General features: G+C 42.2%; 1 protein-coding gene across 1 annotated transcript in view; it reads right to left on the reverse strand.

The window, feature by feature from the left end:
* The window catches only part of lin7b (lin-7 homolog B (C. elegans)), a 49890-nt gene that overhangs the window by 23214 nt on the left and 2187 nt on the right, over window positions 1–24489 (reverse strand). Inside the window, exons 3-4 of the mRNA XM_044099785.1 lie at window positions 9457–9575; window positions 2433–2504 (exon numbers count right to left, since the gene is read on the reverse strand). Coding sequence (XP_043955720.1) covers window positions 2433–2504; window positions 9457–9575 — 191 coding nt within the window. The remainder of the gene's footprint in view (window positions 1–2432; window positions 2505–9456; window positions 9576–24489) is intronic.

Genomic DNA, 24489 nt, shown 5'->3' on the forward strand with positions numbered 1-24489 from the left:
GGGCGCAAAACAAAAAAAGGAAAAGGGATAAGGATAAAGATGTTGGCGGGTTAAAAAAGCCGCTGTACTGTTATAGAAGGTTTATGATGAGTAGACTGCCGTAGGTAGGGCAGCTGTAAACTGTAGGAGAAGCAGCCGTGATGAAGAAGTGTAGGGTCACCAGATTTGGGTTTCTGAAAAGGAGGACACTTCTTTTTTTGTTGGCGGGGGGATAGAATCGGCGGACACACATGCGCCAACGGGGGTTTGGGGGGGGTAGAACCAGCGGTAGCACAAGAAATCGGCAGCACATGTGTGTACATGTGCTGCCGATTTCTTTGCCATACAAAGAAACCTGGAATGGAGTAGTGGAACGGAGTGGCAATGTAATCACAATGCACTGTAAGCTATGTAATGTGTTTTGAGGCAGTTGACCAAAATCCTGGACGATTTTTAAATTCCCCCGGACATTTTTTTAGGTCTGAAAAGTAGGACATGTCCGGGAAAAAGAGGATGTCTGGTCACCCTAAAGAAGTGTTACGTTGATATGTAATTGTGGTGTTGCTTCTATTGTTGTTAGGACTGCGAAGACCCAGAGGTGTCTCACACCCCCATTGGGATCCTGACCATCATTCCTGAGGACAGGCAGGCCTCCACTGACTCACTGCACCTCCAGTCTTCAAGTACTGCCATCATTTTGGAAGGAAGTCTTGTCATGAATGATCTTGGAAATCTTCCACATGCCATGTGCTTGCTCTTTGGACTTATTTATACTCTGAATTTGGAGTACCCTCAACAACTGAAGTACACCTTTGACTTCATCCAAAGGGTGCTTCTCTCACTTGGACATAAATCCCTAAAACCAAAAATACAATCACTCAAAAATCTTCTGATGCAATGAGTGAATGTGATGTGACATTATGGATCAACGTTGATACCTTTACCGTTATTGGAAAAGTGATTTTTATTTCTTGTTTGATTCTTTTTTTGTTGGAGAGAGCATCATTGCATTTGCAGACTACTAAATGGTTTTATGTTAATGAGGAGAAACATTACTTCACTTCACTACTTCACTATTTACTTTATCAATGTTATGATAAATGTTGGGCTCTAGTATTGAGAATTGAGTTTTTGTTTCACACCAGTCAACAAAGACATTTAAGCAGGGATTCTCAAAGTTTTAAAGACTGAGGGCCATTTGAAGGATTCAATATTAGATTGAAGGCTACCCTAGAAAAAAAGTCGTGTCATTTTTTTCCCTAAAAAAGTCTGTGGAAAACTTTGTTTCCAGGTTAGTGTGTATGTAACCACACTTGAGAACCTTGTATTTAAGGTAAACTTGTTTAATTATTAAACATTTTTTCCCATTCAAACTGTTGTCTGTTGGCTCTTCGTTCCAATAACTTAACACTTTTGGTTCATCTTACTTGAACATATCAAGGCAATCGGTTTCCTGATATTTTGCAAGTAATGTGAAGTCTTAAACGTGTAAGCATAACTTATTTTTATGAGTACTGGTTAATTGACATAACTCACAATTTGAAGTAGTCATAATTGACATTTTATAGTCAACTTTACTAATGATTTTGAGTTAACGGCACTCAAGTTTACTGCCATTGCATGAGTTGTCTGAATGAATATTTTACAGTTAACCCAATTAATGATTTTGAGTTAACGGCACTCAGGTTTACTGCCTTTATCTGAGTGGTCTAAACATAGTTATTTTTAGCTACTTTACTTGAAGATTTTGAGGCAATCGGTTTCCTAACTTTTTTTAAGTAAAGTGAACTTATTACTTTTTACAGTGCATATGATTGGATCTGTAGCAAAATTGTACCTAATCCTACTGGACTAGCATCACTAATTACAACTGTTGGTGCATGTAGGTGAAAGAAGGCCAGGCGTGGCTCACACACCAATCCTTCTTTCATTACTTGGATTTATCTTTCTGTTTCACTTGTCCACTCCCATGCTTATTCTTTCCTACTCACCGTCCTTGGAGGTTCTGATAAGATCGCATAGTTTGGTATAAATTTCATCAGAAATCCACAAAACATCAGGTCTGGATGCTATTTACTATCACTAGAAGATACTACATAGCATCTTCTTCACTTGAAAACTGGACCTTTCGAGTACAGTTTAAGTCCTCTTTTGGTGATCACATGTCAGAGTATCTCAATCTGATGTAATCAAAGATGCCCTTGCCTCTGTTGAGGATTAGAACACTGCTAATCCTCAACAGAGGACAGGTAGCATCATTGACATAATTTGATAGCAAAGACTGAAAGTTGTTTTAAAAGGTTGAAACAAGTTAATGAGACAATCTAGACCTGTCTCATTAATTCGTTTTTTTTTTTTTAATGACTGTTGAACCACAATTCAAAAGCAACGTCTGATTTTCATAATTTCTGTATATAAACAATATAGTATTGTGTGGATTGTGTGGACAATACCTTAGCTGTTGCTTGGGCTCGGACCTCTGGACCTCCAGCAATATCCAATGTGTCATATAGCTGCTCATATACCTAAAAAAAGACAACAGAATATTAAAAAAGAACATGGTAAAATGTGAAGGATACATGCAGAGCGCTTTGTGAAAGCATTCACAAATTTCATTTTGTACTACAACAGCTGCAAACATGGGATTTTCTTGTAAATTTTCTTGGGACTTTATGTGACAAAGTGCAGAATTACTAAGTGGAAGGAAATGAATTTGTGGTTGGTACGTTTTCTTTCCAAATTAATTCATAAATGACTTCTTTAGCACTTTGCAGTTAATTAATCCAACCATCCATCCATCCATCTTCTTCCGCTTATCCGGGGTTGGGTCACGGGGGTAGCAGCTTCAGAAGGGAGGCCCAGACTTCCCTCTCCCCAGCCACTTCCACCAGCTCCTCCGGAGGAATCCCAAAGCATTCCCAGGCCAGCCGAGAGACATAGTCATCCAGCGTGTCCTGGGTCTTCCCCGGGGCCTCCTCCCGGTGGGACGTGCCCGGGACACCTCACCAGGGAGGCGTCTAGGAGGCATCTTGACCAGATGCCCGAGCCACCTCAACTGGCCCCTCTTGATGTAAAGGAGCAGCGGCTCTACTCTGAGTCCCTCCCGGATGACTGAGCTTCTCACCCTAACTCTAAGGGAGAGCCCAGACACCCTACGGAGAAAACCCATTTCGGCCGCTTGTATCTGTGATTTTGTTCTTTCGGTCTTGACCCAAAGCTCGTGACCATAGATGAGGGTGGGAACGTAAATCGACCGGTAAATCGAGAGCTTCGCTTTTTGGCTCAGCTCTCTCCTCGCCACAACGGACCGGTACAGCGCCCGCTTAACGGCAGACGCTGCGCCAATCCGCCTGTTGATCTCCCGTTCCCTTTTCCCCCCTTCGTGAACCAGATCCCGAGATACTTGAACTCCTCCACTTGGGGCAGGACACCACCCTGAACCGGAGAAGGCACACTACCGTTTTCCGGCTGAAGACCATGGCCTCGGATTTGGAGGCACTGATCGCCATCCCAGCCGCTTCACACTCGGCTGTGCACCGCTCCAGCGAGAGATGCAGATCACGTCACGGTGAAGCCAAAAGGTCCACATCATCCGCAAAAAGCAGAGACGCAATCCTAAGGCCACCAAAACGGATCCCCTCAACACCTTGGCTGCGCCTAGAAATTCTGTCTGTAAAAGTAATGAACAGAATTGGTGACAAAGGGCAGCCCTGGCAGAGTCCATCTCTCACCAGAAACGAACCCGAATTACTGCCGGCAATGCGGACCAGACTCTGACACCGGTCGTACAGGGACCTGACAGCCCGTATCAAAGAGCCCGGTACCCCATACTCCCGGAGAACCCCCCACAGGGCTCCCTGAGGGACACGGTCTAACGTCTTCTCCAAGTCCACAAAACACCTGTAGACTGGTTGGGCGAACTCCCATGCACCCTCCAGGACCCTGCTGAGGGTGTAGAGCTGTTCCAGTGTTCCACGACCAGGACGAAAACCACACTGCTCTTCCTGAATCCGAGGTTCGACAATCTGATGGACCCTCCTCTCCAGAACCCCCGAATAGACCTTGCCATGGAGGCTTAAGAGTGTGACCCCCCTGTAATTGGAGCACACCCGCCGGTCCCCCTTTTTGAACAGGGGGACCACCAACCCGGTCTGCTAATCCAGGGGAACTGCCCCCGATGACCATGCGATATTGAAGAGTCGCGTTAACCAACACAACCCTACAACATCCAGAGCCTTAAGGAACTCCGGGCGAATCTCATCCACCCCCGGGGCCCTGCCACCGAGGAGCTTTTTGACCACCTGACCACCTCGGCGACCTCGACCCCAGAGATTGGAGAGCCCAACCCAGAGTCCCCAGGCTCAGCTTCCAAAATAGAAGGCATGTCGATGGGATTGAGGAGGTCTTCGAAGTATTCTGCTCACCGGCCCACAAAATCCCGAGTTGAGGTCAGCAGCACACCATCCCCACTGTAAACAGTGTTGGTGCTGCACTGCTTCCCCCTCCTGAGATGCCGGCTGGTGGACCAGAATCGCCTCGAAGCCATATGGAATTCTTTCTCCATGGCCTCTACAAACTCCTCCCATGTCCGAGTTTTTGCCTCAGCAACCACCCGAGCCGCATGCCGCTTCGCCCGCCCGTACCCATCAGCTGCTTCCAGAGTCCCACAGGCCAAAAAGGTCCGATAGGACTCTTTCTTCAGCCTGACGGCTTCCCTCACCGAAGGTGTCCACCAACGGGTTCGAGGGTTGCCGCCGCGACAGGCACCGACAACCTTGTGGCCACAGCTCAGATGAGCCGCCTCGACAATGGAGGCACGGAACACGGTCCACTCAGACTCCATGTCCCCCACCTCCCCCTGGACGTGTTCGAAGTTCTGCCGGAGATGGGAGTTAAAGCTCGGTCTCACAGGGGATTCTGCCAGACGTTCCCAGTAGACCCTCACAACACATTTGGGCCTGCCAGGTCTGACCGGCATCCTCCCCCACCAGCGGAGCCAACTCACCATCAGGTAGTGGTTAGTGGACAGCTCCGCACCTCTCTTCACCTGAGTGTCCAAGACATACGGCCGCAGATCCGATGAGACGATGACAAAGTCGATCATCGAACTGCGGCATATGTGCCAAGTGCACATATGGACACCCTTTTGCTTGAACATGGTGTTCATTATGGACAATCCATAATGAGCACATAAATCCAACAGCAGAACACCACTCGAGTTCAGATCGGGGGGGGCTGTTCCTCCCAACCACACCCCTCCAGGCCTCACTGTCATTGCCCACGTGAATGTTGAAGTCCCCCAGTAGAACAAGGGAGTCCCCAGGTGGAGTACTCTCCAGACCCCCCCTATAGGGACTCCAAAAAGGGTGGGTAATCTGAGCTGTCGTTCGGCCCGTAAGCACAAATGACAGTCAGGACCCGTCCCCCCACCCGCAGGAGGAGGGAGGCTACCCTCTCGTTCACCGGGGTAAACCCACCGTACAGGCGCCGAGATGGGGAGTAACAAATATGCCCACTCCTGCCTGCCCGACGCCTCTCACCCTGGGCAACTTCAGAGTGGAAGTATGTCCAGCCCCTCTCAAGGAGACTGGTTCCAGAACCAGAGCCATGCGTCGAGGTGAGACCGACTATTTCTAGCCAAAACCTCTCAGCCTCACACACTAGCTCCGGCTCCTTCCCCACCAGAGAGGTGACATTCCTCGTCCCAAGATCTAGCTTCCGCAACCGAGGATCGGACCGCCAGGGTCCCTTCCCTCGGCCGCCACCCAACACACATTGCACCTGACCCCGTTGGCCCCTCTCACAGGTGATGGGCCCATGGGAGGGGGGACCCATGTTTCCTCTTCGGGCTGAGCCCGGCCGGGCTCCATGGGTAAAAGCCCGGCCACCAGACGCTCACCGCCGTGTCCCCCCTCCAGGCCTGGCTCCAGAGTGGGGCCCCGGTGACCCACGTCCGGGTGAGGGAACACGTAGTCCAAAGTTTGTCTCCATCATCGGGGTCTCAGTTAATTAATATATTAATATATGATTAATTCAATACAGTCATCTACACACAAAGCTGTGCTGTATAATAGGTATAAAACATTGCAATCGACCTTAGTTAAAAAAATAAAGCAATCAAAAAACGCAGCAGATTGCATTGAATCACTGACTTTGCAGCAATCTTTATGTTGGTACAGTGGAACTACCTTAACAAGAAAAGGCCTCTGGCAGAGAGTGGCTTGGATTAGTATTCTACGGGTCATTTTCAGTTAACTTAATGCAGTTGGTTTGACTTTCTTAGATTGACAAAAAAAAATTATCACATGACATTTAAACCAAATCTAACTTCAAGTTCAGTTCAAATTCAGAAATACTTTATTAATCCCAAAAGAAAATTAAATGTTGTAACTCATATAACTTTAGGTTCTGGATGTCTGAAGTAGACAAAGTGAAAATGAGTACACTTCTCTGTAGTGCTCCTGTTCTGCTGACCACCTGGTTAGACACACAATCCTTCAGTCTCTCAAGCTGTGGTTTGTTGCCGGGGGTTCTGATATGTGCTTCTATGCTAACTCAAGTGGGCCAACAGGAATTTCATAATCTGGTATGTCATGTCAACCGGTCCACTGTCATTAATGATTCATGGGTGAGATTTCTTTGGTACCAAAGCCAGGCAGGATGTCTTCCTCAACACTGTAGTCATCTCTTGGTTCCAGTGTTTAAGAAGTGCTACAGAATCCCACAGCTTCTTTGCACAGGCCATCAGAACGTGGGGCCGGACCAAGGCTGCAGGTTCAGCCTTTCCAGCTGCCTCTTCACCTGATTTATAGAGACAGATCATTTGAAAGGAGAGGAAAAGGAAGCAGTAGGATTTCCTGATTTGGTTTAGAACAAACTTGATCCTACAAGAAGAATCCATGGCAGAAGACAAAACATCTGAGGTGTGACACCAAAATTGTGGGTCAAAAGAGGGAGCATGTCTGTTTAGCGTAGTGAAGGATAGAAGGATGTGGAGAGAGTTCCTGAGCTGAACTTTCTGAAGAATGTATTCAGTTCATTTGCTCTGTCCAGACTTCCATCTGTCAAATCCTTTCTGCACTTGAAACTTGTGATCTTCTTTATTCCGGAGCACACTGTTCCACTGTACACCGTGTTCCAAATTATTATGCAAATTGGATTTAAGTGTCAAGATAAAAAATGTTGTTGTGCTATTAAATTTATAGATGGTATTGTGTGTCAGGGCTCTTTCAATCACTATAATTAATTTCAGAGAGCTGGTTGATTAGTTTGTCTGGTGAGCTCAATTGAAGGAAATCTACTTAAGAAAGATGTTCCACATTATTAAGCAGGCCACAGGTTTCAACCAATATGGGAAAGAGAAAGGATCTCTCTGCTGACAAAAATCATCAGATAGTGTAGTGCTGTATGACAAGGTAAGAACCTACTATCTGGCCACCCAAAACCAGTGTGCACAAGTAGAAACGGTCGCAGTGGGCCCAGCCGTACATGAAGATTAATTTTCAAACAAACTTGTTCACTGATGACTGCTGTGCAACCCTGGATGGTCCAGATGGACACAGTAGTGTATTGGTGGTGGATGGCCACCACCTCCCAAAACAACTGTGACGTCAGCAAGGAGGAGGTGGAGTCAATTTTTGGGGTTGAGATCATCAGGAGAGAGCTGCTCGGTCCCTTTAGAGTCCCTGAAGGTGTGAAAATGACCACAGCAAAGTATATGGACTTTCTGACTAATCAGTTTCTTTCATGGTTCAAAAAGGAAGAGCTGAACCTTCAGTGGCAAAATCATCTTCATGATTTTGCCACTGAATGCACCATCACATGCTGCAAGGAATACCACTATGTCATTGACTGCTAAAGGCATGAAAGGGGAGAAACTCATGGTGCGGTCACCATAACTCCTCTGACCTCAACCCCATTGAAAACCTTTGGAGTTTCCTCAAGCAGAAGATCTGAGGGTGGAATGCAGTTCATATCAAAACAGCAGCTCTGGGAAGGTATTCTGACATCCTGCAAAGAATTTCAAGCAGAAACTATCCACAAACTCACAAGTTCAATGGATGCAAGAATTGTGCAGGTGATATCAAAGAAGGGGTCCTATGTTAACATGTAACTCGCTCCTTTAAAATAACTTTTGATTTTAGTACATGTGACCACTTAATGCAGTACATTCAAAGAATGACCGTTTGTAGTTCTTCATAGTCCATAGAATGTTTAGAAAATCTGCTGTGCATAATAATTTGGAACAGTGCATTTTGAGTTTTTTATTTTGGAACTTTGTTCAGTAAAATTTGATTTATACTGTAATAGATCATGACTTGAAAATTATACTGACCATCATTTGCATTGACCATTTAGGAAAATATCACTTGCATAATAATTTGGAACCCAGTGCAGTTTTCTTTCCTGCTTATTGTTGTATTTCTTGCTGTCTCTAATTTTGACTTTGATCTACTTCTACATATTCCTCAATAACTCCCTGTCTCCCTCCTCTTTGTGATCACTGGTGAGCTCAAGCTTATTAGGGAAGCATTTCGCTGTTTTGGTGAGGATAGTGTTTTTCACACAAGATTTATAGTCAGTCACACACACACACACACACAAGTATTGTATTGATGTCCTCTCCATGTGACCTTCACACAATATCCCAGTCCAAAACCTCAAAACATCTCTGCATAACTTCTTCTGCTGTTTGTGACCATTTTCTCATAGTTTTCTTCATTACAGCTCACCTCTTAAAAAGGAGTTTTTACAAAAAGCTTTAAAAACTCAACTGTGCTTCAGTGGTTTCGATACAGCTAGCTGGCTTAAGACCTGACAGGATGGGGCAATCAGCATGACACTGGGCAGATAACGTGTTCATGCTCTCGTGCTTCCCATACCACGTTGTTATGATTATGGATGGTTAAATCTAAAAAAAAAAAAAAAAAAAAAAAAGCAAACATGCTTCCAGCTACACAACATGACATGCAGCTGGAAGGATGACAAGAGAAAATAATCAAATTATAAAAAAAAAAAAAAAAAAGGTTTTTCTACCAGAAACAGAGGTAATAAATATAAATAAATAAATAAAGGTGAAAGAAAAGAAAATTCCAAATGAAAGCAACAGAGCTACTACTCCAATACACTGCCACCTTCAGAAGCGCAATTCTAGAAGTTAAGATTCTTAAAATGCATACTGAACAAAGATTCCACTTTGCAAATGTTGAAAAAGACAGGAGGTTAAGCAAAGTGCAAGGAGGAATAAATACAAACACAAGCCACACTTTTGACATTTTTATTTTTTTTTATGACCTTGTATTCTTCTCTTTTGACTTTACAAGTACATTAAGCCCCCTCCCCCAATGCATTGAAGTTTGTAGTTTGAAGTCAGACAAAATAAATAAAATCTTTAAGGTCAGACCATATGACAGAAAGGTGAAAACAATGCGGCTATACAGTCCTTGAAACATGAGCCTACAAATTCATCAAGTGTACCTCCCTGATGGCAGCACAGAATTTGCTTTGCAGAACTCTCTGTAGCGCCTGCAGTTTGGGAGGTGGCAACTCCCCAGTTCTCTGCAGCCGGTCCAGCAGCTCAATCACCCTGCACACATCTGAAAGACAAGCCTGAGTTACTGAAAAAAAAAAACCATATACAGCTGTTACAGAAATAACTCAATCAGATTTCTCTTTTCTTAAAACTATCACTACAATGTTTGATGGACGAATCTTCACTGTATGAATAAAGAGTCAAACAGTTTAAAAAACCATGTTTTCAGTGTGAAACCCATACATTCTTATGTGCAGTTAAAAAACGGTCAATAAATCTTTATAAATATGATCTAAAGGAAAAAAGCCCGAACCCCGCTGCAATTGGCTAGCATGCAGGGACGGACCATGCAGATAAATAGTGTTTGATCTTTTTATTCTTTTAAATTTCTTCCATTTATAACAGCTTTCAGTATGGATTTGCAGACAAAAACTTCTGCTGTCCACATTTTCAACTACTGAAAATGTAGTTGAAAATGTTGAAAACATTATAAGGCGCACCTTCAATGAATGGCCAAGTTCACATTTATGAATGTGAACTTGTCCCCCCTCTCCTCATCTCTTATGCTGTCATTTGCTGAATAAGTATACTTATGCATAGCTATAGCTGACTCGCAGAAGCAGAAATAACATTGCTGTTTAGAAGGCCTATGGTTAAATTGATCTATAATTAAATTTAAATTTTGTAGTAAAATTAAATGTTAGAGGAATCGTGATGCAACGTGGCTGTAATTCCTAGCCATCTGCGCAGCATAGCCAATTTCCCCGGTCTCCAACACCAGTGGGGTCAGAGTTTGCACACTGGTAAATGGTCTGGACTTTAAAATGTTTTGTGTTATGAGCCTACACATTCACCAAGTGTACCTCCCAGATGGCAGCACAGAATTTGCTTTGCAGAAATTTCTGTAGTTCCTACAGAGGAACTTCATGTTGTGATCCTTCACAATATGAAGGATCACAACATGAAGGACCCATCCTCTTCAAATCTCTAGCAGCCAATACACACTAAACTGAACATATAATGTTATTTATCTTAAAAAGATGTATTTTTGATTGAGATGTTAACAAGTGAAGCATATGGCAAGCTACAATGCCGAAAAAGACAAAAGTAAACTATCTGAATATTAACCAACTTACCGAATTGAAAGTAAATGAACCAAATGACAAAACCTACCTCCCTAATTAAGAAAAACATGAGAGAACTAAGGAAACATAAACAGTAGCTCACTCCTAGAACTCCAAGACGTTTACAAGGTGTTAGCAGACAAGTAATGTGTCCGTTTGAGATGAGCTGAGGCTGGATGCCAGGAAGTCTGTGTCGGCAGCTTTTATATCCGTCACCTCTGGGAGGCCACCAATTGGACGTCTCCGGCATCTTCTAGGAGCCAATCAGGGACGGGCACCTGGACACTGTTTGCATGATTAAATTTATGATGGCAGTCATAACGCCCCTTTCCCAAGAATTAAAAACACTTTTAATATGTGTTTAATTCAAATGAGAAAATTAAAAGGTTCTCGATAAAGCATCAGCTAATACCGTATTTTCCGCACTATAAGGCGCACCTTCAATGAATGGCCTATTTTAAAACTTTTTTCATATATGAGGCGCACTGTATTATAAGGCGCGTAGAATAGACGCTACAGTAAAGGCTGAGGGTTACGTTATGCATCTGTTAGATGCAGCTGCGCTAAAGAGAATGTCAACAACAATCAGATAGGTCAGTCAAACTTTATTAATAGATTACAAACCAAAGTTCTGACAACTCCGTTTACTCCCAAAATGAATAAACAGCTGTTTTATTATTTTCCCCGAGGTAAAGTAAGTGACGTGGTAACATGTAGTGCAGCATTTATATCACATAGTGGAGGGTAATTTCTCCTCGATTCAAGAAACACGTAAAAAACCGAATTAAACAGTTGGGGAATACAGCATCCAACATGCCCGGCTCCGTCTCGTCAAAGTCATCATTAATCGAGTCAGTGTCGCTGCTGTTGTCTAGCAGGTCAGTGACAATTCCTGCCTTCCTGAAAGCTCGGACCACAGTTGAGAATGATCTATCAGCCCAGGCGTATGGCGCATGTCGTCCGGCTCTGTCTCCCCGTCTTGGTGAACGTGTGTTCGCTTTCTGTCATCCACTGTTCCCACGCAGTTCGCAGTCTAGCTTTGAATAGGTACCCTGTGACACCAATATCTAGTGGCTGGAGTTCTTCTTCTACAGGGTAAATTGAAGTCGGCAGCTGCTTACCATAGTTGCAAGACCTGTTGTGGCTCAATATTGGTCCATATATAAAGCACACCGAATTATAAGGCACACTAACATTACATTCAATAATTATTGTGAATTAATCACTGAATCAAGACTTTCCGGCTTAATGATTGAACCTGCAAGTGGGTGAAAAAACTCAAATCCAACATGACAGGAATACCACAGGGACAGTTCTTCTAAAGCCCAGAAGTGGCAGGCCAAGAAAAATATCAGAGGCAGAGAAGAAGAATGGTGAGAACTGTCGAGGACAACCCACAGACCACCTCCAAAGACCTGCAGCATCTTCTTGCTGCAGATGGTGTCACTGTGCATCATTCAACAATTCAGCACACTTTGCTCAATAAGCTGTTTGGGAGAGTGATGCGACAGAAGCCTTTTCTACAAGCACACCACAAACAGAGTCACTTGAGGTATGCAAAAGCACATTTAGACAAGCCAGCTTAAATTTGGAATAAGGTCTTGTGGTCTGATGAAACAAAGATTGGATTGTGTAGGGGCTAAAATTCTATATTTTAGGCTACTGGTTGTTATTCTTGAAAGGCATTGGTCTTACGTGTGCTCAATTAATTTTCAGGATGCCGATCTATAGTTTGACTTATAATAAACTTATTTATTATCCGAACAATGCCCATTGTCTTACTATTTCTATTGAAATCCACATAAATTCGACATCAAACCTCAACCAAGCACAGTAGAAAACTGTTGCTTCTTCCCATTAACAACACCTGAACAGAATCATGGTTGACCTTAAATAGCCCATCCCCCATCAGACACACAGAAGTCAAAATGCAATGCGCCCCCTGGCGGTGATAAACAAAAAAAAAAGGATAAATGGCTCCTACAAATTGTTTGGTCATAAAACACACGTTATGCACGGCAGCAAAAAAATAAAGCATTCCAAGAAAAACACTTGCTGCCCACTGAAAAATCTGGTGGAGGTTCCATCATGCTTTGGGGCTGTGTGGCTCTGTTTGGTGTGATCTTGAGTTTGGATTGCATATGATCATTTTGCAGTGAGTGCATCTTAAGTTTGCAGTGAACATTGTACAGTAGTTATGTGGGTGTGTCCGCCTGAAGTGGTGTTTAAATTCGGGTTGAACATTATTGGATAGACAACAAATGGATAAAGCTAACGGGAAACCCTTTTATCTGTGTAACAATGAATATTGTTTACTTTATTGTGGTTGTTGTTTATTGCCCTTTGGCTTGACGGAGTCATAACACCTGCTTTGATTGAAAGTCCACTTTAGAAAACTGCTTAAGGGTAGAAATGTAGTCATCCATGTTCACGTCAAAAGAGAGGAGAAAACAATTAGTCTATGGCTGCATTCCACATATTTACTGTCTGGCTAGCTCGCTGTCACTGACTCTGCAGACGTGGAGTCATGCATAACATGACCGACCCCTGCCATTAGGCAGGAAAAATGTCTCCCTCACCTCGAATCCGTTACGATCGCTCCTCAGCACACAAATCATGTTACACACAAAGTTGGTAACAAAAACCACTGTACAGTCCTAAATTATTGAAGATCACACTGTAAAATGTAAAAGTAAAGTGTACTCAAAAAGAAAAGTGACCTGAACTCATTCCAGCTTAGTCTGTTGACTATACTAACTTAAACTTAGCAAAGACAACTTTCTACTGAGGCAAGTAATCAAACTCATCAGCAGCAAGTAACCCGAACTTGGAGTTATGAGTGAGCAAAACGCATCTGCATAACCAGCAAAAAACTCGGCATCATTCGGCAGCTCTCGTTGAACGCACATGCGCATTGGACACTGACGAGTGACGACGTGTTTGAAAGAAGCTCCAAACTGTCAACAATACGGCGGTTGCTGCAGCTAAGTTTTGTCACGGTAAGTCTCACTGTTTTTTTAGCAAACTTATATTCGTTATCTCGGACGTATAATTCATCCGTAAGTCCAGGTTTTGAGGTTAACTTTATGTGTAATGATTTAGCGATTCCTGGGACTAACGTTAGTCGAAAATATCATGTTTATTTAGTGGCAACAAGATGGAGCGACAGTGCAAAAAAGCTGTCCGGGGCGCAAAACAAAAAAAGGAAAAGGGATAAGGATAAAGATGTTGGCGGGTTAAAAAAGCCGCTGTACTGTTATAGAAGGCTTATGATGAGTAGACTGCCATAGGTAGGACAGCTGTAAACTGTAGGAGAAGCAGCCGTGATGAAGAAGTGTAGGGTCACCAGATTTGGGTTTCTGAAAAGGAGGACACTTCTTTTTTTGTTGGGGGGGGGGGGGGGGTAGAATCGGCGGACACACATGCGCCAACGGGGGGTGGGGGGGTAGAACCAGCGGTAGCACAAGAAATCGGTAGCACATGTGTGTACATGTTAGCACATGTGTGTACATGTTAGCACATGTGTGTACATGTTAGCACATGTGTGTACATGTTAGCACATGTGTGTACATGTGTGTACATGTTAGCACATGTGTGTACATGTTAGCACATGTGTGTACATGTTAGCACATGTGTGTACATGTTAGCACATGTGTGTACATGTTAGCACATGTGTGTACATGTTAGCACATGTGTGTACATGTTAGCACATGTGTGTACATGTGCTACCGATTTCTTTGCCATACAAAGAAACCTGGAATGGAGTAGTGGAACGGAGTGGCAATGTAATCACAATGCACTGTAAGCTCTGTAATGTGTTTTGAGGCAGTTTACCAAAATCCCTAACGATTTTTAAATTCCCCCCTGACATTTTTTTAGGTCTGAAAAGTAGGACATGTCCGGGAAAAAGAGGACGTCTGGTCACCCTAAAGAAGTGTTATGTTGATATGTAATTGTGGTGTTGCTTCTATTGTTGTTAGGACTGCGAAGACCCAGACGTGTCTCACACCCCCATTGGGATCCTGACCATCATTCCTGAGGACAGGCAGGCCTCCACTGACTCACTGCACCTCCAGTCTTCAAGTACAGCCATCATTTTGGAAGGAAGTCTTGTCATGAATGATCTTGGAAATCTTCCACATGCCATGTGCTCTTTGGACTTATTTATGCTCTGAATTTGGAGTACCCTCAACAACTGAAGTACAGCTTTGACTTCATCCAAAGGGTGCTTCTCTCACTTGGATATAAATCCCTAAAACCAAAAATACAATCACTCAAAAATCTTCTGATGCAATGAGTGAATGTGATGTGACATTATGGATCAACGTTGATACCTTTACCCTTATTGGAAAAGTGATTTTTATTTCTTGTTTGATTCTTTTTTTGTTGGAGAGAGCATCATTGCACTTAGAGACTACTAAATGGTTTTATGTTAATGAGGAGAAACATTACTTCACTTCACTACTTCACTATTTACTTTATCAATGTTATGATAAATGTTGGGCTCTAGTATTGAGAATTGAGTTTTTGTTTCACACCAGTCAACAAAGACATTTAAGCAGGGATTCTCAAAGTTTTAAAGACTGAGGGCCATTTGAAGGATTCAATATTAGATTGAAGGCTACCCTAGAAAAAAAGTCATGTCATTTTTTTCCCTAAAAAAGTCTAAGAAAAACTTTGTTTCCAGGTTAGTGTGTATGTAACCACACTTGAGAACCTTGTATTTAAGGTAAACTTGTTTAATTATTAAACATTTTTTTCCATTCAAACTGTTGTCTGTTGGCTCTTCGTTCCAATAACTTAACACTTTTGGTTCATCTTACTTGAAGATATCAAGGCAATTGGTTTCCTGATATTTTGCAAGTAATGTGAACTCTTAAACGTGTAAGCATAACTTATTTTTATGAGTACTGCTTAATTGACATAACTCACAATTTGAAGTAGTCATAATTGACATTTTATAGTCAACTTTACTAATGATTTTGAGTTAACGGCACTCAGGTTTACTGCCTTTATCTGAGTGGTCTAAACATAGTTATTTTTAGCAATAACACCTTAAAATGAATTAGCTACTTTACTTGAAGATTTTGAGGCAATCGGTTTCCTAACTTTTTTTAAGTAAAGTGAACTTATTACTTTTTACAGTGCAGTTAATATATTAAATGTTTTTTTTAACCATTTTATTGGCAACATACAGAAAGGAACATGCTCCCATTGAATGGCTGCCAACACAATTAGCGAGAGGTTGCGCAATCCAAGGTGAGGCTCAGGTCCCTGCTGCCGCAGATTTATTCGTATCCCAAGTGGGCAATTAATGTTACAGCAAGTATAAAAACTAAAAGACAAAATATCAAAGATAAAAAATGAAAAAAACAACAAAAACAAACTACCAAAAGGACATGAAATACAAGCAATAACTATTAGGAAGAGTACAACAGTGTATTTCATTATTGACAGTTGCTACAAACACTAAATCAGGTGCAAGTCCCCCTACCTTGCCCTGCATTAAAAAGAGATATCGCTGTAGGAAAAGAGTCCTTGTATCTGTTACGTTTTATACTACGAAGTCTGAGCCTGATGCCAGAAGGCAGAAACTGGAACTCAGCATGTAGGATGAGAAGTACACTGTAAAATGTAATAGTATATCTTACTCAAAAAGAAAAGTGACCTTAACTCATTCCAGCTTACTCTGTTGACTATACTAACTTAAACTTAGCAAAGACAACTTTCTACTGAGGCAAGTAATCAAACTCATCAGCAGCAAGTAACCCGAACTTGGAGTTATGAGTGAGCAAAACGCATCTGCATAACCAGCAGAAAACTCGGCATCATTCGGCAGCTCTCGTTGAACGCACATGCGCATTGGACACTGACGAGTGACGACGTGTTTGAAAGAAGCGCCAAACTGTCAACAATACGGCGGTTGCTGCAGCTAAGTTTTGTCACGGTAAGTCCCACTGTTTTTTAGCAAACTTATATTCGTTATCTCGGCCGTATAATTCATCCGTAAGTCCAGGTTTTGAGGTTAACTTTATGTGTAATGATTTAGCGATGCCTGGGACTAACATTAGTCAAAAATATCATGTTTATTTAGTGGCAACAAGATGGAGCGGCAGAGCAAAAAAGCTGTCCGGGGCGCAAAACAAAAAAAGGAAAAGGGATAAGGATAAAGATGTTGGCGGGTTAAAAAAGCCGCTGTACTGTTATAGAAGGCTTATGATGAGTAGACTGCCATAGGTGGGACAGCTGTAAACTGTAGGAGAAGCAGCCATGATGAAGAAGTGTAGGGTCACCAGATTTGGGTTTAGAACCGGCGGACACACATGTGCTACCGATTTCTTTGCCATACAAAGAAACCTGGAATGGAGTAGTGGAACGGAGTGGCAACGTAATCACAATGCACTGTAAGCTATGTAATGTGTTTTGAGGCAGTTGACCAAAATCCCGGACGATTTTTAAATTCCCCCTGGACATTTTTTTAGGTCTGAAAAGTAGGACATGTCCAGGAAAAAGAGGACGTCTGGTCACCCTAAAGAAGTGTTATGTTGATATGTAATTGTGGTGTTGCTTCTATTGTTGTTAGGACTGCGAAGACCCAGACGTCTCTCACACCCCCATTGGGATCCTGACCATCATTCCTGAGGACAGGCAGGCCTCCACTGACTCACTGCACCTCCAGTCTTCAAGTATTGCCATCATTTTGGAAGGAAGTCTTGTCATGAATGATCTTGGAAATCTTCCACATGTCATGTCCTTGCTCTTTGGACTTATTTATGCTCTGAATTTGGAGTACCCTGAACAACTGAAGTACACCTTTGACTTCATCCAAAGGGTGCTTCTCTCACTTGGACATAAATCCCTAAAACCAAAAATACAATCACTCAAAAATCTTCTGATGGAATGAGTGAATGTGATGTGACATTATGGATCAACGTTGATACCTTTACCCTTATTGGAAAAGTGATTTTTATTTCTTGTTTGATTCTTTTTTTGTTGGAGAGAGCATCATTGCACTTGCAGACTACTAAATGGTTTTATGTTAATGAGGAGAAACATTACTTCACTTCACTACTTCACTATTTACTTTATCAATGTTATGATAAATGTTGGGCTCTAGTATTGAGAATTGAGTTTTTGTTTCACACCAGTCAACAAAGACATTTAAGCAGGGAATCTCAAAGTTTTAAAGACTGTTGGAGCCTGTAAAGGGTTGGATGAATTTGTTTTTGCTGATGTATTGATGTTGCGGATGAGTGGTGGATTTATTGTTGTTTGTTTGTGTTTTGTGTTTGGGCCCTCCTCCTTGTCAGTCAGCCTACTTCTATAATTGGCAGGCGGGCAGCAGCTGGGGGTGTTCTGGTTGTTTGATCGAGGAGTGGGGAGTGGAATGGTTTTCTTTACCGTCAAATAAACGTTACTTATTATAAGTCAACTCGGAGACTATTTTTGATTAAAAGAAGGTTTGATATCTTTCGACAAGAAGCCATCTCCGCGAGTGCTTAATGGTTTTGACGAGTCGGAGACCTCCTCCTGAGGACTACTCTGGCGATGAGAAATTTTGGAGGCTTGTTAAGACGCCAGAGTAGCCGTAACAAGTAAAGAAAACCCCACTGATGACTTGAAAAGAAAAGCTCAAAGTTGGAGGATCCAGCCTATCACCAGCCGATCGCTCTCAGACGAACAAAGAAAGCCGTCAGCGGGCCGTGAGTAAAATCAGCTGATCGAGTTTATGAATGGAAGCGCCGCTGCGCTACAAAGAAAATATCGATGAGTACAGAAAGCGAAGTTTGTGATTTTGGAAACGGACTGTGGCAAAGAAGAATGCTTATTGATGAACTTATTTGAAAGAGAAGGGATCTGTGTGATCATTAACAATGTCTGAACCGGAAATTGCACCTACGTATGAGGACAGGTTAAAGGTGTGCGTTCTTTCGCGCAGAGGCAGATTGGGAGCCTGCACCAGAAAAATCAATGAAATAAAGGCTTTGATGACGGATGCAGGAAATGTTGATGCCGTCAATGATTCAGTGCAAGCATTTAAAGAAGCTGTGGATGAGTTTAATAATGCTCATAAGTTGGTTCAAGAGCTCTTATCAGAGGAAGTAAAGGACAATGATTACAATGACTGGTTTGAGCCTCGAATAACTAACTTAAATTATTTTTTGAAAGATGTTGAAATCTGGAAAAAAGACATTGTACAATCAACAATCAGACCATTTGACAGCATATCTAATGTATCACAGAGATCAAAATCCTCTTCTTCTACTAGATCATCAAGATCCAGATCTTCCTCAGTCTCTGTAGAGTTAAAAAAGGCCAAAGCAGAACAGGCTGCTGCATTGGCACGAGTCGCTGCCTTTAAAGAGAAACATGATTTGCAAATAGAGGAAGCAAAATTGAAGTTGAGAATGGAGCAAATTGAGCTAGAAGCTGATCTTGCAGCATCAACTGCTAAAATAAAGACTTTGCAAAGTGATGAGGTGGATCAGAAACCATCTTTAAGGGACGGCATGAATGAATATTATAGCTCTCATCAAGAACTAGATTCGAGAGAGGGCAAGGTGGAATTCATGCAGCTAGGTGTTATACCAAAAACTCCACTCCAACAGACTATTATTGAGAGATGCAGGTCTTCTCCTAGGAGTTTGGGCACAGCAGAGAATGGGCCTCAAGGTGGGAATCCCACTGAAAGTGAAACTGAAGCTGCAACTTTCGATCATAATGCATCTCAAACTGTACAAGATTATCAAAATGTGGTGGTTACTGCTGATAATGAAAATTTGAATGTTGTTATTCAAAGACAAAATGACATAGCAGAACTCATTGTCAGCCAGCAAAACCTGTCTTTGTTACCTCCGAGAAATATTTCTGTGTTTGATGGTAACCCATTAGAATACCATTCCTTTGTTCATGCATTTGAACAATTAATTGAAGACAGGACTAGAAATGATAAAGACAGACTATATTATTTAGAACAATTTACATCTGGTTTGCCAAGGGAGTTGGTCCGCAGTTGTTTACAAGCCGAAGGAAGTAAAGACTACAGAGAAGCTAAACAACTATTAAAGCAGCACTTCGGAAATGAAATGAAAGTTTCTGCAGCTTATTTGGATAAAGCCTTGAACTGGACAGCGATTAAAGCTGAGGATGGAAAAATGCTGTATGCATATGCAATGTATTTGAGAGGATGTTGTAATGCAATGCGGGACTTACAGTACTTAGAGGAACTTGAAATTCCATCAAATTTAAGGCTGCTAGCATCCAAACTACCTTATAAACTGCGAGAAAGATGGCGAACCACAGCTTATGAAATACAACAGAGAACTGGCAGGAGAGTCAGATTTAAACATCTTGTCGAGTTTGTGGAAAACTATGCTAATTTGCTTTTGGATCCTTTGTTTGGAGACCTTCAAGACCAAACAACAATCAAAAAAACATTCCCAAGAGGCAAAGGTGAGCTAAAATCAATAAGAGGTAAAAACAGCAGCTTTGCAACACCAGTATCTACAGAGAAAACAGGATGTGCTATAAAGCAATCAGTTTTGCCTCCACCACCTCCTGAAACGATACCCAGTCCCATCATCCATCACTGTGGATTTTGTGAGGGAAAACACAACTTAACTGACTGTTCGCGTTTTAAAACAGAGTCACATGATACTAAGGTTGAATTTTTGAGAAGTCATGGATATTGCTTTGGTTGCCTACTAAAAGGTCATTTAAGCAAAAATTGTAAGAGGAGATTAATGTGTCAAGTTTGTCAAATGAGACATCCAACAGTACTTCATATTAAAAGTGCAAAAGTTGTGCAGCAGGACAGTCAAATTGAGACTGAAGTAACTCCCATAAGCAGTGCTCTTGTTTCAGCAGGTGATGCAACCAGGGCCGGGAGAGAATGTGCACTTTCAATTGTTCCCGACCGAGTTAAGGTGGCAAAAGGGGACAAATATATTCAGACCTATGCTTTCCTTGACCCGGGCAGCACGGCAACATTTTGTACTGAAAGATTGATGAACCGACTAAGTTTGAAAGGACGCAAAACTGAGATACTTCTACGAACAATGGGACAGGAAAAGCCTGCAGGAACCTATGAGGTTAGAGGACTAGAGGTGGGAGACTTGGAGGGCTGCACATACTTGGACTTGCCAAAGGTTTACACACAGGATAAAATACCTGTCTCAAAAGAAAACATAATCACACAAGCTGATCTGGAGATGTGGCCTCATCTCAAGGGTGTCCATTTAAAGAAAATTTAGGCAGACATTGAACTACTCATTGGAACTGATGTTCCTCGAGCATTAGAGCCATGGAGAATAATAAACAGTCATGATAACGGACCGTATGCAATGGAAACAGTGCTTGGATGGGTGGTAACTGGACCACTTGGTGTTGATAGTACCACAGAATATTTTGGGCCTATTGCAGTGTCAAGTAACAGAATTTCGGTTACTGATTTGAAGGATTTACTCATCAGACAATATAACCAGGATTTCTCTGAGAACTTGTATGAGGAGAAAAATGAGATGTCTGTTGAGGATAAGTGTTTTATGGAGATTGCTTCTGGCTCATTGTATATTAAAGATGAACATTATCACCTACCATTTCCTTTCAGAAATAAAGACAAAGTTATGCCTGATAACTATAAAGTGGTTAAGGAACGCACACTGCACCTTATGAAAAGGTTTAAGAAGGATATGTTGTATGCAGAAGAATACACATCCTTCATGGAGGACATTTTGGAAAAGGGATATGCAGAAAAGGTTCCATTAGAGCAGCTTTGCAGGGAGGATGGACATGTCTGGTACATTCCGCATCATGGTGTTTACCATAAGCGAAAGCGCAAACTGAGGGTGGTGTTTGATTGTACATCCTCATACCAAGGAACTTCTCTGAAGTTCCCGATTTAACAAACACCCTTATTGGGGTACTGTTAAGGTTTCGCCAAGAACCAATTGCAGTAATGGCAGATATTGAGGCAATGTTTTATCAAGTTTATGTGGATGAAAAGGACAGAGACTTCCTCAGGTTTCTGTGGTGGCCAGAAGGGAACATTAACAAACCTCTTGAGGTTTACCGGATGAAAGTTCACCTCTTTGGCTCTGTATCATCCCCAAGCATTGCTAACTTTGCTCTGCATCAAACTGCTACTGACAACCAGAAGCACTATTCTGATGAAGTTATTAAAACCATTAAAAGTAACTTTTATGTGGACGATTGTCTCCGATCAGTGGCAACAGTAAACCAGGCAATAAAGCTTGTCACCGATCTCACCAGAATATGCAGTGAGGGAGGTTTCACATTAACAAAATGGGTCAGCAACAGCCAGGAAGTGCTGGCAAGCATCCCTGAACATCACAGAGCTGGAGCATTTAAGGAACTAGATCTGGACAAAGAAAAGCTGAAAGAACAAATAACAGTTGAGTCTGCACTTGGTCTCCACTGGGATACTCTCAGTGATAGCTTCAGCTTTAAAGTAGCCATCAGGAGTCGACCTGTTACCAGAAGAGGTATACTCTCCACAGTGAGTTCAGTATACGACCCATTAGGATTTCTTTCTCCTTTTGTCTTAAAAGCTAAACAATTACTCCAGGAACTCTGCAGATCCAAGTATGGATGGGACCATGTCATTCCCCAGAAATTTGCAGAGCCCTGGCAAAGATGGCTCAAGGAGTTAAATCTGCTACAGGACTTTCAAGTTGCAAGATGCATAAAGCCTGAAAATTTCAATCACATGGAAACTGCTGAACTGCATCATTTTTGTGATGCAAGTGAGTCAGGCTATGGTACAGTAAGCTACCTCAGATTATCAAATCACCAAGGTCAAATCCATATCTGCTTCATATTTGAAAAGCTAGAGGCCTCTTCAAAGAAGCAGATGACCATACCTAGACTGGAACTTACAGCAGCAACATTGGCTGCAAAGGTGGATCGAATGCTAAAGAAGGAGCTGCAATTACCACTTACAGATTCAACTTTCTGGACAGATAGTACATCTGTGTTGAAATATATTCACAATCAAACTAAAAGATTTCACACTTTTGTATCCAACAGGATTGCAGTAATCCATGACCTCTCCCACACCAGCCAGTGGAGATACGTAAGTTCAAAATGCAACCCAGCCGACGACGCATCAAGAGGGCTTTATGTGGAAGCTTTCCTAAGATCAAAATGGCTGACCGGTCCTGAATATCTCAGCAGAGAAAAAAGAACATGGCCGAGCCACACAGAAGGTCTGGAAGAAATACCAGCAAATGATCCTGAGGTGAGAAAGGAGATCACAGTTAACAGTGTGATAGTGGAGGATCAACATCCAATATGCAGACTAATCGAGTATCATTCATCATGGAACAGACTTCAGAAGTCTGTAGCCTGGATATTAAAGGTGAAAAGACATCTTCTACCGCTAAGCCAGCAAAGAAAAAATCAAACGCACATGTCTTCAGGAATGAGGAAGAAGTTGAAAAATCAGCATGAGACCCAAAACCTGTCAGTGGAGGACATGCAGAATGCAGAGAAAGCTATAATTTGTTTTGAACAAAAACGCTACTTTCACTGTGAATTTACTTACTTGGAACAAGGCAAACCTCTCAGTTCAAGAAGTACCATCCTCAAACTGGATCCGATGCTTGATTGCGGCATTTTGAGAGTTGGTGGCAGGATAAACAAAAGCGCAATGCCAATTCACCAGAAAAACCCGATCATTTTACCTAAAGGTTCTCAAATATCTTACCTCATCTTACAACAAATTCATCACCAAGTTGGACATTCAGGAAGGAGCCACATGCTGTCTAAGTTAAGGCAGAAATTTTGGCTCCCTCATGCAAACTCTTTAGCCAGAAAAATTATCAAGAGCTGTGTATTCTGTAGACGCATGCAGGCAAAACCTGGTGAACAGAAAATGTCAGACCTTCCTGAGGACCGTTTAAATCCTGACTTACCTCCTTTTAGCCATGTTGGCATTGATTACTTTGGTCCTATTGAAGTAAAAAGGGGACGAGCTCAGGTGAAACGATGGGGAGTCATATTCACCTGTCTGGTGAGTCGAGCTGTCCACCTGGAGATGTCAAATTTCTTAACCACAGACTCATGCATAAATGCTATACGCAGATTCATCTGCAGAAGAGGATCAGTGATGAGCATCAGAACGGACTGTGGAACAAACTTTGTGGGAGCACAAAAGGAACTACAAGAAGCATTAAGAGAGCTAAATCATCAAAAAATCCAAAAGACTCTTTTAATAGAGGGAATAAAATGGATTTTTAAGCCTCCTTTTGGGGCTCACTACGGTGGAGTCTGGGAAAGACTAATACGTCTAATTAAAAAGACCCTCACATCTGTTCTAAAGGAACAAACACTGGACGATGAAACCCTGTCAACAGCACTAAGTGAAGTGGAAGCCATTCTAAATGACAGGCCAATTACTTCTGTGTCAAATGACCCCTATGACTTGGAACCTCTAACACCCAACCATTTACTCCAGCTGAAAGGAAAGGCAACCAAACCACCAGGAGTCTTTGAAAAAACGGATCAATATTCAAGAAGAAGATGGAGACAAGCGCAGTATCTTGCAGATCTTTTCTGGAGACGTTGGATAAGGGAGTATCTCCCACTTATGCAAGAACGAAGCAAGTGGAACACCAAAAGGAGGAACTTCAGCCCTGGAGATCTGGTTGTTATTGTGGATAACTTGGCACCAAGGAGTGCATGGACAATGGGCCGTGTTATGAAGACTTTTCCGGATGCCAAAGGATTTGTTAGAAGTGTTTTAGTTAAAACCAAAGCCAATGTTATCAAGCGACCAATAGATAAACTCTGTCTTTTAATGGAGGCAGCAGAATGAAATAAGACTTTTTAATA

The sequence above is a fragment of the Gambusia affinis genome, linkage group LG19 (assembly GCF_019740435.1).
Source record: "Gambusia affinis linkage group LG19, SWU_Gaff_1.0, whole genome shotgun sequence".
NCBI lineage: Eukaryota > Metazoa > Chordata > Actinopteri > Cyprinodontiformes > Poeciliidae > Gambusia > Gambusia affinis.